Source organism: Capra hircus, chromosome 4 (assembly GCF_001704415.2).
Source record: "Capra hircus breed San Clemente chromosome 4, ASM170441v1, whole genome shotgun sequence".
NCBI lineage: Eukaryota > Metazoa > Chordata > Mammalia > Artiodactyla > Bovidae > Capra > Capra hircus.
The window spans coordinates 81384132-81402191 of record NC_030811.1 but is presented as its reverse complement, the minus strand read 5'-3'; the positions used below and the strand labels follow the sequence as shown (position 1 = coordinate 81402191).

At 36.5% G+C, this 18060-nt stretch overlaps 1 protein-coding gene across 2 annotated transcripts in view; it reads left to right on the top strand.

Annotated features, from left to right (window-relative positions):
• HGF (hepatocyte growth factor) overlaps positions 4339 to 18060 on the top strand; it is a 91181-nt gene continuing 77459 nt past the window's right edge. For both annotated transcript variants that reach the window (XM_013963237.2, XM_018047278.1), the window contains exons 1-3: positions 4339 to 4657; positions 11575 to 11740; positions 17300 to 17412. In XM_013963237.2, the coding sequence (XP_013818691.1) occupies positions 4570 to 4657; positions 11575 to 11740; positions 17300 to 17412 (367 nt within the window). In that variant the 5' untranslated portion in view covers positions 4339 to 4569. The remainder of the gene's footprint in view (positions 4658 to 11574; positions 11741 to 17299; positions 17413 to 18060) is intronic.

The following is an 18060-nucleotide window of genomic DNA, read 5'->3' as shown; positions in this document are numbered from 1 at the left end:
ACAACATCCCCTACCACTCAGAAATGGTTTTCTATATTGTTTAACCCCTTGCTTGTTTCTTTAATTATCTTGTTTCTTTTAGGCTGTTTGGAATTGTTATTTGACCTACAGAATTAACAAGATTGCTCGTGTTATATTGCCTTATTCCTATGTTCTTCAACCTCAACAATCCTGCGGCTGACTGTAAGGAAAATTAAAATGGAGGAAGTCTTGTTCAGGTTTCAGAAGCAGAAGAGCCCGTCTACTGATTTTGCTTCTGATCTGCTTGGACACTGCCCAGATTCCATGCCTGCCCACAAGCACAGCTAGTCAGGTGGCACTTTAGATAAGAAAGGGAGTGGGTCTTGGAATTCTTGAGCCCCTGGAGATCTGGCCAACCATGCCTGGAGTTTAACGAAATCCTATGACTCACAAAATAAAACAAACAACACTGTAAAAATGTTACAGTAAAACCAGAGCTGCATTTTTGCATGTACAGTGATGATGATATCAGTTTGAGGCCTAGGATTATATGTGGGAACCCCCAAAACTGCAATTTGAAGTCTCACCCATGGAGCGGATGCACTGCATTAGACCTTTTCCCAACTGAGACTCCAAACTGCTGTTCCTTGGGAATTCCCAGAATACGCTGTTCAAGTCTGGATGTTGACTGACCCAATTTGGTGATGCACATGTTGTTACACTCCATTGTGTCTATTTCATTTTTCTTTTAATGGTCATATATTGAAATTAAATAATCCTCTACTAAATATTGAAATTGTTTATTTGCGTGTAATGAGTGTTTTTTTTTTTTAATTAATCCTTGGAAACTGAAATGAAAGTAAAACTTTTAGCAAGATAGTAACTGGGATTTGAAACCAGGTGTAGGACTAAACTGAGTCTACAAAGTAGTAGTAGCAAACAGAATGTCACAATATATGTGCCCATTACTTAATAAATGAGATGGGTTGTCCACGAATGTAGAACACAAAGTCCTATCAGTTTTGCTCTAATGTAAATGTACTCAAACATCACTTGTGATTGAGAAACATGAGGCTTTTGAAGACAGGGATTTTTTTTGAACGGTGTGGAGGGGATCAAGTACAGGCTTTTGAAAAACATTAGGGGTGTACTTGTACTTTTTTTTTTTCCCAATCAATCTAGTTTGTGTGGAATACTAGAATTAAACTTAAACTTATGGAAGATTTAAAATGATATTATGTAGGCAATGAAGATCCATCTTGTATTTAAGGAATTATACAAGTTGTAGCATTTAAAATATTGTCTTCATAAAATTTTCTGTCTTATCAAACAATTTTTCACACTTTTGGGGGTTTATATAATTCAACAACTAAGGAGTATAAAGGAAGAGCAGAGCATGGGAAAAATATGATTATGACTTGAAAAAATAATGAGAATCTTTATCAAGACAAAGTAAAATAATAGCATGTTTCATTACTTTGTGTATTTCATCATACTTTTGGGAGATTTAAAATTATTTATACTTTCATTTATTTGGTAAATTATTGTTAAGCACCTCCTATATGTTTGGTATCAGGATAATTTTAGTGATTAACATCTTGTTCTTATAAGGTTTATAGAAATTTATCCCATCCTATGTGTTGTGATCAACGATGTTCAGCTCTCTCACCTGAATCTTATTCCTTTGGGATCTAGAGCAAGTTATTTAAGAATAAAAATAATTTACTTAAGCTGTTTCAACTATATATGGGGATTATTTTTTTAATGTAGGTTTATTGTAAAGATTAGTAAGAATCTGTTTAAGAGTATTTGGTACAATGCTTCAGTTCAGTTCAGTCGCTCAGTCGTGTCCGACTCTTTGCTACCCCATGAATCGCAGCAAGCTAGGCCTCCCTGCCCATCACCAACTCCTGGAGTTCACTCAGATTCACGTCCATCGAGTCAGTGATTCCATCCAGCCATCTCATCCTCTGTCATCCCCTTCTCCTCCTGCCCCTAATCCCTCCCAGCATCAAAGTCTTTTCCAATGAGTCAACTCTTCGCATGAGGTGGCCAAAGTACTGGAGTTTCAGCTTTAGCATCATTCCTTCCAAAGAAATCCCAGGGCTGATCTCCTTCAATGCTTAGCATACACCAAAAATTCAATGCATATTAGTTGTCATTTCAATATAGATAAACCAAATAACCTGTCAAAATAGAAATATAAATAATAATTCTAAATAAATTATATTTAATGTGGCAAGAAAAACTGTGAAAATGTGTAACTTGTTAAATAAGATTGTTCAGTTTCTTTTTGGTGCCCTAAGTTTCTTATCCAGGATAGATTTTGCCCCAAGCTATAATGATAATTGAAATTATGCTTATAGCCCTGATTCTGCTTTGTCTGAGAGAGAGAAAACAAATAGGAAGATTGGTCCTTCATTGTTTACCTACAGAATTTACTTATCAAAAAATCTAGCTTCTTTAAAAGGAGCCTGAATCCCTAGCCAAGCACAGGAGTTACCATGGGGCAAATCAGGATCATGGTCACACAGTAACATACTGAAATTGAGAATTTGCAAGAAGTGTAATAGCGTGTGGGCTTCCCTGGTGGCTCAGACCATAAACAATCTGCCTTCAATGGAGGACACCCTGGTTTGATCCCTGGGTTGGGAAGACCCCTTGGGGAAAGAAATGGCAACCCACTCGAGTAGTCTTGCCTGGAAAATCCCAAGGACAGAGGAGCCTGGTGGGCCATAGTCATGGGGTTGCTAAGAGTCGGACTAAAAAGTAAAGTAAAATGAGTACTTAGGACATTAGGAGAGGTTGACAAATTATTTGTGTGTTTGCTTGGTTTTGTTTTTATATGGAGAAAATGAGAAAAGAAAAGGATTAAAAATAGGAAAAGGTAAGATGAAGTGGATTCCTCAAGACTAGTTCTCTTCCCTGGTGGCTCAGAGGTTAAAGCGTCTGCCTCCAATGCAGGAGACCCAGGTTCAATCACTGGGCTCAATAGCTGGGTCGGGAAGATCCCCTGGAGAAGGAAATGGCAACCCACTCCAGTATTCTTGCCTGGAGAATCCCATGAACAGAGGAGCCTGGTGGGCTACAGTCCAAGGGGTCAAGGAGTCAGACACTGCTGAGTGACTTCACTTTCACTTTCTAGCTCTTCCTCAGGTTCAAGTCCTTTCAGGAGGTGGGGGCGGGCTGAACTGAAGGATGAGGAATGAGAGCTGTGGAGGAAAGGCTGTTTTGAAGATGGCTTTAATTTTGCCCACTACCATCTCTGGACAGCTCCAGAGACAGACCACATTATGCCCATTTTCCCTTCCTCTGTAGACAGAGACATTGTTCTTATTTGCATCCATTTCAGAAACACATGGGGCAACTGTACCCCCAAATTCATTAAAAATAACACAAGCTATTACCTAAAATAATCAAAGCACTACCTCAAGGTGCAAAGACAAACCTCTATATCACAAGTGTCCGCCCCTTATCTTCTCCCCTCCTCCCCAGTGCAAGCCCTTCATCCCCTCCACTTTGAGGGAGGCTGGGAAGTGCATGCATGTGGGATGGAGCTAGAAAAGAGGAAGGGAGGAGAGGCAGAACATGGAATCCATGCCACATTTATCTGCCAGGGAGAGGCAGTGGATAATCTCAATGTTTTAGACACTTTAAGAAGAGGGCATGACCAAATTTTATCACAGTCCCCAAATCAGACAAGTTTATGTGCTTTTGGTACCCTTGCTGTAACTGGGGAGCTTAGCTGAGCTTCTGAACAAAGCTACCTGCTCTGAGCCCACTGAAGAGGGGCAATTTTTCTGCCTGACAATAGTGGGTGTTTTTGTTTTGTTGGTTCATTTATTTTTACCCCACAGTATCATACTCTGTTCTCATGGCACTTCTTTCTACCTGGGCTTGGACCTGCTGCCGTCTGCCTCCCAGACTGCCTCCCAGCTATTTCCCAGGCTCTAACACCCTAGGGAAACTGCGTCAGTGTTTGGAATCCCTAGATTGCTCTAGCAGTGCAACTAGACAGATTAGGAGTTGAAGCACATTTAACAGAAAGGCAGCGCTTTGCTTTCTTCTTATGCTGCTTCCCCTTCCTCTTTTCCCAAATAGATATGTAAACACATGTATTTTCCTGTTTAAACTTAGCGAATTGGTCCTCTGCCTGTGCCTTGATTTAGCTATTGGACTGAGCCTTGCTCCTCCCTTCCTTACTCGGATAGGAGCCACTGGGATCTGGAGCTCCAACTTCCAAACTGCAGCTGGCCTCAGGCCAGGTGACCTTTTCTTTGTAAGTTTCTTTCCTAAGCAGAGTGGGGGTGGGGGGTGGGGAGCTGGGATCTGTTTGGTGGTGTGGTGGGCGAAGGGATGGGGGGGTGGGGGGGGGTTAGTGAGGAAAGGAGGGGGGGTGGGAGAGAGTAAAGGGCTGTTGTTAAACAGTTTCTTACCGTAAGAGGGAGTTCAGACCTAGATCTTTCCAGTTAATCACACAACAAACTTAGCTCATCGCAATAAAAAGCAGCTCAGAGCCGACGGGCTCTTTTAGGCTCTGAGTCGGAACAGGATTCTTCCACCCAGGCATCTGCTCCAGTGGGATCCGCCAGCACACCCAGCAGGACCATGTGGGTGATCAGACTTCTGCCAGTGCTGCTGCTGCAGCACGTCCTCCTACACCTCCTCCTGCTTCCCATCGCCATCCCCTATGCAGGTTAGTTTTCTCCTTTAACAGTCTTATTCAACTCTCTCTTGCCAACCTTTGCTTTCCCTAACTCCCTTTGCCTTGCTCCCAGCATCCTTCCTTAACTCAGCTTGCGGAAAGGTTTTTTTAGAACCTCTCATTTAGCTTTCTTTTGACATTCTTTTGCTGTTTGAAAAGCATTTAAAATGATAATCAGCATCCCCCCTGTTGTTTCCACCCATCTCCCCATTGATCCAGCCCCATCTCACTTAGCCTGATAGTCCTGGATGGTGGAATGGGAAAGGAGTGCTAACACCGGCTTGGAGAAGTTTAAAGCTGAACAGAGGGTCTGATCTGAACGGGGACAGTGATGGTCAGTACAGCAGGGACACAATTTTTTTTTTTTTTTAAGAGACAATTTTCCACGGCAGTCCTCTATCTCACCTCACTCAGTCAACATTCAGGGCCAAATTATGACTTAATACAGGTTTTCATTTGGAGAAGGCAGATTAAACTCTGAGTATATGCATGTTATAAAAATGCAAGAGAAAGCCTCTTTTCTAAGGTCTTATTCTTTCTGAGTATGGAAGCCTGCCCTTTGGACACTGCAGTGCAAGGGAGGCCAAAATTGTGTGACTTGATTACAGCTGCAGAACTGCTCCTTTTGGTGTCCTGCTTTCTCCCCAGGATTTACAGGTTGGGAAGGAGTTGCTTGGGAGCTCATATTGCCTGGAAGTTTAGACTTTCATTTGCTGCTTTGGGAAGTTTTCTGTTGTTATCAGGGCAAGAGGAAACATCTGTATTTGGTTGTATTATCACTGTCGTGGCTGGGATGCCAACAGGAGAGGGTAGTGAGCATCAGAGGTGGGCACAGGGGAATAAAGGAATAGAACAAATGCCCAGACGGTAGACATGGTTTTTAAAAAAATAATACAAGACAGAGAACTGGCTATATTTTTTGAGATAAGTTAAATATGAAATTTATCAGCCCTCTGATCTAGTTTTCAATGTAATCCAAAGGGTGAAAACACCAAGAATTTGCAAATGACAAGAAAAGTCATTCAGTCCCACCTGGCTTTCTTTGATTTTGTGACGTGTTCTTTTTGGAAAACAACACTGTGTGGAAAGGGTCAGTTTGAAAATATTTATGTTAGATTTCTAAAGAGATGGAAAAAGTATCAATCTAGCAGGTTACCACCCTTGAGATGTGTCGTGTTAAAATTAATTCTTATATGACATTGCTGGTTTGGGGGATTTTAGCCTAAATTGAAATGATGGCTAACATTTTGAGGATTTTTGTTTCAAAGATTAAAATGTTGATGGGCTGAAGTAGAATATGGTTACCTGGAGTCATCTGTGCTAATACATGGGGATTGCGGTGTGGAAAACCCAAACAGTAGATCAACCATAGACAATGTCTATTTGCTTTTGGCATGCATTTTGAAACTTTGGCAGGAGATCTACATTTGTAATTATATTTCACTTTGGCTAGTGTTGAAATGACTGCATTTCCTGAATATAGGGAGAATGGAACCCAAGAGAATGCTGCAAGCAAGAAGAAGTCACTTGGGAATTACAGATAATAGAATAATTCCTAGAGTGGATAATGTTAAAATTGTTATCAAAAAGAGGATGTGCCTTTGTCAAGTTTATTTTGATAGTTTTTAGAAAAACATAACATTCTTCAAAGTAGAAAACATGGCTAGCCCTCTTAGAACATACAAAGAAAGTCTGTTCTTTTTTATAACATCTAACATGGAACATTGAGAACTTTGTTATTGCTGTTACTTGCTTAGGTTATACTTTTTTGATTTATCTGATGAGTCTGCAATTTACATACTGTGAGATAACACAATATTTAAAACAAAGTGGGTATTATAATGAGGTGATAACCAGTTATAAGCAGAATGTATTATGGAGATATTTTTAGAACAGTTTAAAAAAAACTGGAAGAAATATTGATTGTTATAGACCCAAGCCATCTTAATAAGAAACTAGTCCACATAGGATTATCCTCCATCATCCCACCTGCGCTGGATACAAATATCCAATTCCCTCTAACAACAACAAAGGAACATTAAAGGAGCCCCTGTTGTCAAGGAGTCTGTGCAAGATTTACTGATGCACAAATGACACGAAGACTTACATTTGCTGAGCAACTGTTATGGACCTGGTTCTAAAACAAAGCTTGTTTAATTCTAATAAGATTGGCATAGTTGGATTGACTCATTTTACATAAGGAAACTGAAGTTAAAATCTTCACTATTTTGTCTTATTATCTTAGATAATGGATAGAACTGGGATTCTTACTTAAATCTACATGAATGAAATATGCAATGTGCATTTTTTCTTTTATTTATATTGAAAACAGCAGCAGTGAAATCAATCAAAACTTACTTAAAAAATCTATTTTAGCTAGTAATACAAGGATGATTCTGTGTTAGAAGTAGTATTATGTTATGGTTGAGAGTTCCTGTCTAGCTTAGAAGATCAAATAAGGTTTAGGGGGTATGTAGTACCCAAGTGGAGTATGAAAATATAGGTAGTAGTATGCTCAGTATTTAAGTCAGGGAAACATAAAGTGGCTGAAGGTACTGAAATGAGTAAGTATAACAAAGGACAAGTAATCATGTAAGGGTGGTGTACTGAGTGCCTGAGGAGGAAGAGTATGACCTGGGTTTGGAAAAATAAGATAGACTAGCATGTATATGAGCTTCCCAGGTGGTACAGTGGTAAAGCATCCGCCTGCCAATGCAAGAGACAAAAAAGATGCAGATTCGATCCCTGGGTTGGGAAGGTCCCCTGGAGGAGAAGGAAATGGCAACCCACTCCAGTATCCCTACCTTGAACATCCCATGAACAGAGGAGCCTGGTGGACTCGAGCCCATGGGGCCACAAAGTCAGACACGACTGAGCATGGTGCATACGTATGCTTGAACATCACACTAAATTACATTATTTTAGAATTATGGATCACAGCCAGATGGTTTTGAGTTCACAAGATACATGGATGAAGTGTGGTTGCTTTGGTTGGGGTGTGGAGGAGAGCTGTAGAAAGAAACAGACAATGAAGCAAGAGACCAGGAAGAGGCTGAAGGAGGAAGTGGAATGAAGTAGCAGGAGGGAGATGCCTAGGGAGGGTCCTAAACTCATCCTGAACATCATTTCATTTGTAAATATTTTTGGAAGAGATAAGTATGCTGCTTCTCAAATACTAACATTTGATTGAAATCTGATTTGATCCTTTTTTGACATCTTTACTTGTGATATTGTTCACTTCTCTAAAGAAGGGGAGAAAATTGTCTGCTTATGAATGCAAGTCCTAGATAACAGCAATGAAGAGTTGGACTTGTTTTTATGATTTTTGCCTCTGGGAAGTAAGTTTCCAGTCACCACCATTCCCTTCCATTAATTATTTGTGTACTTTCATCTTAACATCTTGCCACTTCAAGCTGTTAATCACTAATCACGTGGGTAGGTTTCTCAGAATATGTGGAGCCAGATTCCTGCTTCTTTCCACACCCTGCAAATCCTTTCCTTTGCATGATTTTCCTTTGAAGTCAATGGTTAGTCCATACAGAGAAGAAATATATGAGGTACTGAGAGCAATGAGTGTGAGGCCTGGGGACCAGAGGGAGAAATGTGTCTTTCTTCAAGCACCTTGGTACATTTGACCCTACTTTCTGTTTGTAGGTTTTCACTAAGATCCTAATGATTTCAGTTCTAAAACTGGGACTTAAGTTTCTTTAGGAAATATAGCTTTGAGAATGTTTTCCCATACTGAGGGAAGAGGGAAAAGAAGTTGCAGTTTAAAATACAGGAAAGCATGACAAAGTTGCAGTGATCTCTTACCCTTTGATTTCATCTCAGTATTTTGTTTATAAACTTCAACTAACAGTCATGCACAAAAAAATAGTAGGGAAAATCTGATCCAAAGATATTTTTGAGTTTCCTCCAAAATTAAGTTTGTGTTTTAACTGTTTTTATCAAAACAAGCATCAGTTGTTAAGCCATATGGAAGAGAAAGTTGAAAGTATTTTTAGCAAAGGAATTTTTTTTCAGATGCTGTTTTTGAATGACTCCTGTTTTGAATTTTTCTTTTATTGAAGAAGGAATTAATTTTATAGGTGTGTGGATTACATGATGTACAACTAGCTTGAACTTTGCAGTTTTGAGTAATCATTTACTGACCTAGTAGAGATGACTGCACTATAAGGGAAAGTTTCTAAGTCATTAGAAATAAAGAGTAAAAAGGGAATCCTAGTGTCTGGTTCTGATTGGCTCTGATTAGCTTTGTAACCCCAGACAAACTTTTCTCTCCTATTTATTATCTAGTAAAGGGAAATTATAGATTTATTTGTTTTTCAGGATACTTTTTGATCTTTAGATGAAAGGTAGTGATCGAAAGTTTGTCAGCAAGAGTAGACTTTTTATGAGGTACAGCCACACATTAACACATTTCTATAGGTCAACTGAGGATCTGCAGAATTAAACACAACCAACGATCCCACAGAAACCCCTTTTCTCTACAGTCATCCTCAATGCCTTCCTTCTGTTGTCTGGTTCTGAGAGAAAAAACAGAGCACTGACCAGGGGTGCTATTTTTTGTAATTAGTAAAATGTAGATCTGAACTCAGTGTTTGTCTTAGACTTTTTAAATTTAGTTTTACATTCTTCTCTCACACTTAAACATATGTTTTAAATGCAATATACATTAGGCCAATTTAAGTTCTGTACTTTTAGTTAATTTAATTGATTATATATATGTATATATATTACATATTTTTTCCATTTTGGTAATAGTTTTTTGAATATATTTTTTGCATTTATTAGCATTTGTCTCTAAGAAATATTCCAATTTATACAGAAATTCAGATGATTTTTATGAAATCATCTGAAGAAATAGTGCACCTATGAAATAGTGCACTAAGGTCAAAAGAAGGAAAAACTCTTAGTGGTGAAACTTAGCTCCCATTAACATGGTCATGTGGCAGAAATCAAAATTTGAAAAGAATAATACCACTTCTTAGCTTGGGAGAATAACAGTTTCTTCTCTTATGCCAGAAATTAAAGGATGAAATTTCAAAAACAAAAGTAAAATTTTGCATATTCATAATGTTTCATAATCCAAATTGATTTCCAAATGATTATAGTTTAAATCACCCCTTTTAATGCAACTATAACTTTTATTTTGCATCAATAGATTGAATAATGGGATATTAGCATTTAAGGTAATAAAACAAAGTCACTTGGCAAGTCAATAAGAATGCCAGAATTATCATCAGTCTGCCAACATTATGCAAGGCATTTGGTCCACACTCAATGAATAACATGTTGATAGATTATTTGGTTGACTGAGTTTCTATGTTAAAATGTCTTCTAAATTATATCTCTTCTACCATAGCCATTTCATCTTGTAGGGCAAAGAATAGTTGAAGAAAAGAAAATAAAATGTAAGCATTATTATAGAAATTAGTTCCAGTCTTTTGGGGATTATATTTTGGGGTTTTACAGAGAACCAGAAATTCAGAGGAATTCATGTTTTCTCCTATTTATTGTGGACTTCATGTTAGGATGGATATTAGTGAGCAGCATTTGCATGTTTAATAAAACAACTGGAGCTAGTTGCTGGCAAGCTTCAGAGTATGATGCTATTCTTGTTATCTCACTCTGTTAAGCCATATTTCCCAATTTTCTGCACAAAAATTTTCATCCTCTTTTCTCGACACATTTCACCATGTTTAAAGACCGGAAACGATTTCTTGTTCTGACATGCAAGTTATTTCTCTATTGATAGCTTTAACCAAATCCTCAGAAACTATTTACAAGCCATATTTTTGTATACTCTCTTAGCAAATCTTAGCGGAAGATGGCATTGTAAGTATTTAAGAGTTCTGGGGTTCTGAATCCAGGCAGCTGGATTTTGAATCAGATCTTCCAAGTTGTCAGTTTTCCCCTGTATCTTGGTTTCTTTATCTTAAAAATTTATTGCTACCTTTGCTATAAGGGTATTCGAAAGTTGGACAGGCACGGAAAAGGCACAGTTACGTCCATCCTTTATAAAATGGCTACAAGTCTCTTAGACAATTTGATCCTTATTGTGAAAGAGATCATCATTAGAGATCAGGTAACTCTGGATAAATTAAGAATGAAGAAGTAAGTTCTTCATATTCCAAAATTATTCAAAGATTTAAGTCTTTTGGGATGTTTTGGCTCTGCTCTTTAGGTTTTTAGTAGGAGGCTTCATGTATCTAGGGGCCTGGTAGAATACTATGATGAAGAAAAATGATATTGTTTCATTAAAGGATGAAGTTTTACATTCATTTGATTTATAGCATTTGGCTTGATTTCAAAACAAGCAGTTCAGCGATACTAAGAAATAGTGCCCCCAAACACAGAAAACACTTATGTAAGAAATGAGAAAGACTAAAATATGAATAGAATGAAATATTTTAAAGAGCAAGTCAAGTATTTATCCAGTGCACCATTTTTAAGGAGAAGTTTCTCACCTGTCGTTGAATTGGCTTATCTAATTAGTATTAATACTATAAGTTACATAAGATCAATTGTAGAAGGAAATGACAAATTAAATTATAGAACATAATATGATATGATATGCCTGGCGCTTGCTTTCATACTGTTTGGAGAATATCATGTTACTTATTTCTTAAGAGTGAACTGTGTCCTAATTTTTAAAAGCATCCTTCATTTGAAAGAATGTAGATAAGTGACTCTGTATGAGAAGTTATTTTTTCTTCACAATTAAGTATTCCTTTCTTGCTCTTAATTATCTGAGAGTATCATTCCCCACATCATTCTACCTCCAAGCCCTGGAGGTCTGGTATGTTGTCAAATCACTATCTTGTAGATGGTTCTTAAAGGATATTTTACTATATGACCCTTAAAATATTTTCCCCTATGTTTAAAAAAATTATTATTATTAATAGAAGGACAGAAGAAAAGAAGAAACACACTTCATGAATTCAAAAAGTCAGCAAAGACTACTCTAATTAAAGAGGACCCATTACTGAAGATAAAAACAAAAAAAATGAACACTGCAGACCAATGTGCCAATAGATGTATTAGGAATAAAGGACTTCCATTCACTTGCAAGTAAGTTGCTTCATTTTGTTCTTAGAATAATTTTCCCAATATAGAATGTGCTCATTATCATCATCAGTTTTGTGTTCAATGGGATGTGCTCTTAAAATCATAAGCTTGATTTTAGTTTTTACTCGCTATAACAGAAGGCTTAGCTCTCACTTGATGGGAATATGTGTAAGGGAGAACACATGAACCACAAGATTGTTTAGAATTCACAGTGGTTTTAGTTATGGAATGTGTATTTTCTCATTTTATGAACAATTGAATTAGATTAACTTTTTATTGCTAATATTTTAAAATATTCTGTTCAGAGTACACTTTTTCTTTTTTTTTCTCACAAGAGGAGTGGAGGAATTTTCAGAATATAAATTGGGCAACAGTCAAAACTTACTGCAACTTATTGTCTTTAGGGCTAGAAATAAAAAGTGTTGATATAATTAGATAAAAACCTAGGGGTATTGGTGTTAGCAGCAAAAACTTAAACAGCTTCTTAAAATAGTTAGGAGGTAGTGTAATGAAGTTTTAGATGAAAAGTGATGGAGCAATTCAAAGAGGCATGAGGGGACTCAAATGGGGAGTTTTCTTATTTTTTGAAAGTTCTTCTGCACCTCCCAGGAAAATTCCTTACCACTTTGTCAGTACTCTCAGAGCATAAAACTTGGAGTTTGGGGCCATGAAGGTGACAATTTCATCTGAATAGTCTTCCAAATTGCCCAAAGAAAATTCATGTGCTAGTTCTTGAAAAAACATTCCCTCCTCTCACTTTGCACTGTTTTATTCCCTATTTCATTCCATTTCAGTAGCATTGCACAGGGCCGCCTGTCACTTTTGAAGTCTCCTCTATTACATTTGGGTTGTGACACATGAAGTGAACACAGATTTTAGGAATGTCATGGCCAGAATTCCTATATTCAAATTGCCTTTCTCAGAGAAATAAGTGTTATGGGTCTGAGGAGAAAGGACATGGTCAGAGGAAGTCTTCCATAGATTTAGTGGGAAGACAGACTATCTGTTTTCTTTTCATTTATATCTCCTCTAGAAGTATTCTTATAGCCAAATTGCCACTTACAGGGAGATATTTCCTGGCACGGGGAGTGGGGAATTAACTTTGCAAGTAATTCCTATGATAATTTCATCTTTCTCTGACTTTCCTAGAGAAGTCTTGAGATTTAAAAAAAAAAAATAGAAAAATTACCTTCAATCAGCATCTCAGCTGTGTAGATTTATGGAGATGTTCTTCTGGTGATTGAGGAGGTTGGATTTATTGTGTTTTTCCCTCTCAGGGTTAGAAGGGCAGGGCAAAGGGATTGGGGGAAGAACCACATCTCACTGTTGATTTTTAACTTTGAATCTGAAAATGCACTCTCCTGGGTCCACAAGTAAGGAAAGTATTGCTAAGCCTCAGTTTTTACACTAGTCAGCCTTCGGCTAGAAAAAACAAAACAGACTTCCCTTCGTTTTATTTAGGAGAAATGAAAATGATTTTGTTGTGTTGGGGAAGACATGTGACCTGATTAATAAATCTCTACATATCTCATGTATATGAGGTTTCACACTTTTCTACCATATTCTGGTTGAGTTATATTAAGTCACCAAATTTAAGCCAACCTGTGCAGAAAACCACTTTTGGTAACACCAATGTGCAGCCAAAGTTCTCTGCTCAGAAATGGTGTCACCCTTCACACTTATCTATCCTAAATATATGTAGGCTTCCCAGGTAGCGCTAGTGGAAAAAAACCTAGCTGCCAGTGCAGGAGAAGTAAGAGACATGGGTTTGATCCCTAGTTTGGAAAGATCCCCTGGAAGAGGGCAAGACAACCTGCTCCAGTGTTCTTGCCTGAAGAATGCCATGGGCATAGAAGCTTGGCAGGTTACAGTCCATTAGGTCACAAAGAGTTGGACACAAGTGACTTAGTATGCACTTCAACAATATGTGAACTGTGAACTTCCAGATGTTCAAGCTGGTTTTAGAAAAGACAGAGGAACCAGAGTTCAAATTGCCAACATCTGCTGAATCATAAAAAATGCAAACAACTATTTCTGCTTTATTGACTATGCCAAAGCCTTTGACTGTGTGGATCACAACAAACTGTGGAAAATTCTGAAAGAGATGGGCATATCAGACCACCTGACCTGCCTCCTGAGAAATCTGTATGTGGGTCAGGAAGCAACAGTTAGAACTGGACATGGAACAACAGACTGGTTCCAAATAGGAAGAGGAGTACATCAAGGCTTGATATTGTCACCCTGCTTATTTAACTTATATGCAGAGTACATCATGAGAAATGCTGGGCTGGAAGAAGCACAAGCTGGAATCAAGATTGCCAGGAGAAACATCAATAACCTCAGATATGAAGATGACACCACCCTGTGGCAGAAAGTGAAGAACTAAAGAGCCTCTTGATGAAAGTGAGAGGAGACTGCAAAAGTTGGCTTAAAGCTCAACATTCAGAAAACAAAAATCATGGCATCTGGTCCCATCAGTTCATGGGAAATAGATGGGGAAACAATGGAAACAGTGGCTGACTTTGGTTTTCTGGGCTCCAAAATCACTGCAGGTAATGACTGCAGCCATGAAATTAAAAGACGCTTACTCCTTGGAAGGAAAGTTATGACCAACCTAGACAGCATAGTAAAAAGCAGAGACATCACTTTTCTAACAAAGGTCTGTCTAGTCAAGGCTATGGTTTTTCCAGTAGTCATGCATGGATGGAAGTGTTGGACTATAAAGAAAGCTGAGTGCAGAAGAATTGATGCTTTTGAACTGTGGTGTTGAAGAGTCTTGAGAGTCCCTTGGACTGCAAGGAGATCCAACCAGTCCATCCTAAAGGAGATCAGTCCTGAGTGTTTATTGTGAGTGTTATGTTGAAGCTGACATTCCAATACTTTGGCCACTTGGTGCGAAGAACTGACTCATTTGAAAAGACCCTGATGCTGGGAAAGATTGAAGGCGGGAGGAGAAGGGGACAACAGAAGATGAGATGGTTGGATGGAATCACCGACTCAACGGACATGAGTTTGGGTAAACTCTGGGAGTTGGTGATGGACAGGGAGGCCTGGCATGCTGCAGTCCATGGGGTCTCAAAGAGTAGGACACGACTAAGCAATTGAACTAAACTGATATATATATATACACACACACACGTGCACACACACGCGTGCACACACACACACACCTATTTAAGTAATATATTTAGTGATTCCATTCAGAATTGAATGGACATACTGTAATACTCTAAAAGTAAGTTCTTCATGAATTGAAGATCTTTTTGCAGCTTGTAACATGAACTAGAATCATTAAAAAACAATGGCAATTACACAAAAATGTTTGGAAAATGCCAACAATGCTGTGTGAAAGCATCTGTGATTCAGTGAGGCATGAGGTGGAAGTCTCAAACACTGTTTCCTCTTGAGGAAGTGTCAACAATACTGATTTTATAGAGACTGAAAATATTTTTTTTTGCTGTACGAGAAAGATGACCAGAACGCCAAATTCTAAGCTTTTCAGAAAATTTACGTTCAAGAACTGACTTAAGAGATGAAAATTTCTAACTATGACTGGGTAAATGGTATTGAAAGTGCACTCCTGCCGTAAACAACTCAACAAAATGAATTCTTGAAAGGAAGATGGTAGTTAAAAATATGACTAAGATAAAGACTCCAAAAATCAAACTTAAAAGAAGATATGCAATTCATGGAATTTGTTAGCTTGGATCCAGTCCATATAGAGGTGTAAGATGATATAAGCAAAAACAGTTTTCTAAGAGTATATGAATTACCATGGATTGTGAGAAAATGGTGAATGAAATAAGCAATCTTACATGTTCTTGATGGGGTTCAGTGAGTCACCTGCCATGTTATTGACAGAAAAGACATATGTATGTGTGGTACATTTTCATTTTAAGGTGAAGTTAAGTGGCAGGTATTTGATTCTATAATTTTAAGATTTCCTTTTAGGTATTTGTTTAGTTTTTCATCTTCATGTGTATTCTTTGTCTAATTATTACACTTTCAAAGTCATTTAACATTCTTTCCCTAACACCCTACAATAGGGAAATGTAACACGTATTGCATAAGTTCACTGTATTCCAGATCAAAATGAAAATCTATCATTAGTCAGTTTTTCTCTTATTAAGTTATTTCTTATCAGTTGCAACAATATATTTTTATGTTTGTTTTCTAATGCTATTACAGGTATAAAATGTTCTTGTAGGTGGATATTTGAAAACATCTACATGCAAACCAAAGCACAGATTTTATATATATAATTTTTGAAGTTATTTAGCTATAGACTAAAATGTACTATGTAAAAATATAACAACAGATAAAATATTTTAAATAATTTTATAGCATCTTTTAAAAATTTGTTTTATAAAAGTTATTTCCCCTCATTTAAAATTATTTAAAAACTGTTGAAATGTTAAGAAATAAGTGACTAACTTGAACTATCTAAAACTGCAAGAAAATTGAGGTTTCAAAATATATGGCCTGGGAGTGAAATATCTTTATTTATTCTTAGAAAGTCTGTGTATTTCTCTTTATTTGATGCTTATACATGGTGGCATTATAGTTAGCATGAACATGGTAAGAAGGAGTTTTATTATTATTTCTTAATGGAAATAAAATAATTCAGAGTTCTAACTTTATTTTTTGTATTGTAAAACATGGTAACACTTAATGTGTTGAAAATTTTAAGTACTTTATTCTCAGTTAAAAGATTTTTGCATTTCATTCTTCTTTAGAAACACTTTTTTTTTAGAAACACATTTTTTAGTGCGCAACAAAAATCCAATGTAATACTTAGCTGTAGGAATGATGATTTTAAGAGTTAACACATTTTAGTTATTTTTGTCAAGATGATATATCAGAAGCATATTCTCTATTATATTAATAGTTTCTTAAAAATTAAAAATGCTTATGCAAGCAAATCTATTTAGGAAACATTGACTTATATAAAGCTAACTAATAGTGGGATTTTCATAGGCTTTAATAAGTTTCAATGCTTTATAACTCAACAAGAAAGGATATATATGTAAAATTTCCCAAACATTTCATTTCAGATCCTTCTTTGCTAGCAGGATCTCTTGGGGTTGTGATTTGTCTATTGCATTTTAGGACATGTCAGTTTAGAATATGCTTTTTAAAATTATAAACTTTGGAAAAATTAAAAATGATATTTCAAATATAATCATTTATATATAACCACAAAAAAACCCTTCCAACTTTCTGTGTACTTACAAAAATAATAAAATCTTCATAAATAAGCCAAGTAATTGTGCTGTATATTGATTGTGCTTGTTGAAGCCCTCAGTTTTCTACATTTCATGTAGAATAACATGACACCATTTCAAATTTTACTCTATCTTGTATTTAAGTCTACAGCTATAAAAATTTAATTTTGTTTTGTCTCATTTCGCTATCAAAATTGTAGGTTCAAATATCCTCGTTTCTGTATACGGAATAATTCATCTGTCTTTACATTATCTTCCTTGGTTAAACCATGTACCTATTCTTTAAAAGCTGTATAAATAGTAGTATTCCTTCTTTTCATTCAGATATTTTTTTCAGGGCCTTTGTTTTTGATAAAGCAAGAAAACGATGCCTCTGGTTCCCTTTCAATAGCATGTCAAGTGGAGTAAAAAAAGAGTTTGGCCATGAATTTGACCTCTATGAAAACAAAGGTAACTGGCTTTTCTCTAAATATTTCATAATGAAATGAAGTATAAAGTATATGTAATTACCTGCCACAGTGCTCTTTCTAACTGATTTTTCCATCATATCCTGATCTGTTATGCAGTCGATTCATCCATTAAGCCAGATGACACTAACGTCTTGACTGTTTTCAGTGTGGCCCTTTAAAAAGAGCTTTTCCCAAATTTTCCATAATTAGATTACCCCCTCTCTCTTTGTTTATTTCTAGTAACATTTCCTGGGACTGATATTCTCCACATTCATTTTAGAATATGCCACTTTAAGTTATTAGTTTAAGATGTTTTATATATCTATATTAGTTTAAGACATTATATATATATAAATGTATAAATGTATATTTATATAGTATTCTAAATTTTAACAACTTTTCTCTAATAACTAAATTTTAATCTATGGATAATTAATCTAAGTTATACTTATGATGGCTGATAATAATAAAATGTGGAGGTTTTGAAAACTTAATTTGATCTATTGCTAGTTATATACTTAAAAAAAATCTTTAAAAGAATTGAGACCATATTATTTGTTAATTTGTCTATGCTGGTAATTTGATACTGTATTCTCAAGGTATTTACTTTGCTCAAAAGCAGATTTATATCAATAAAATAATCTCTCAT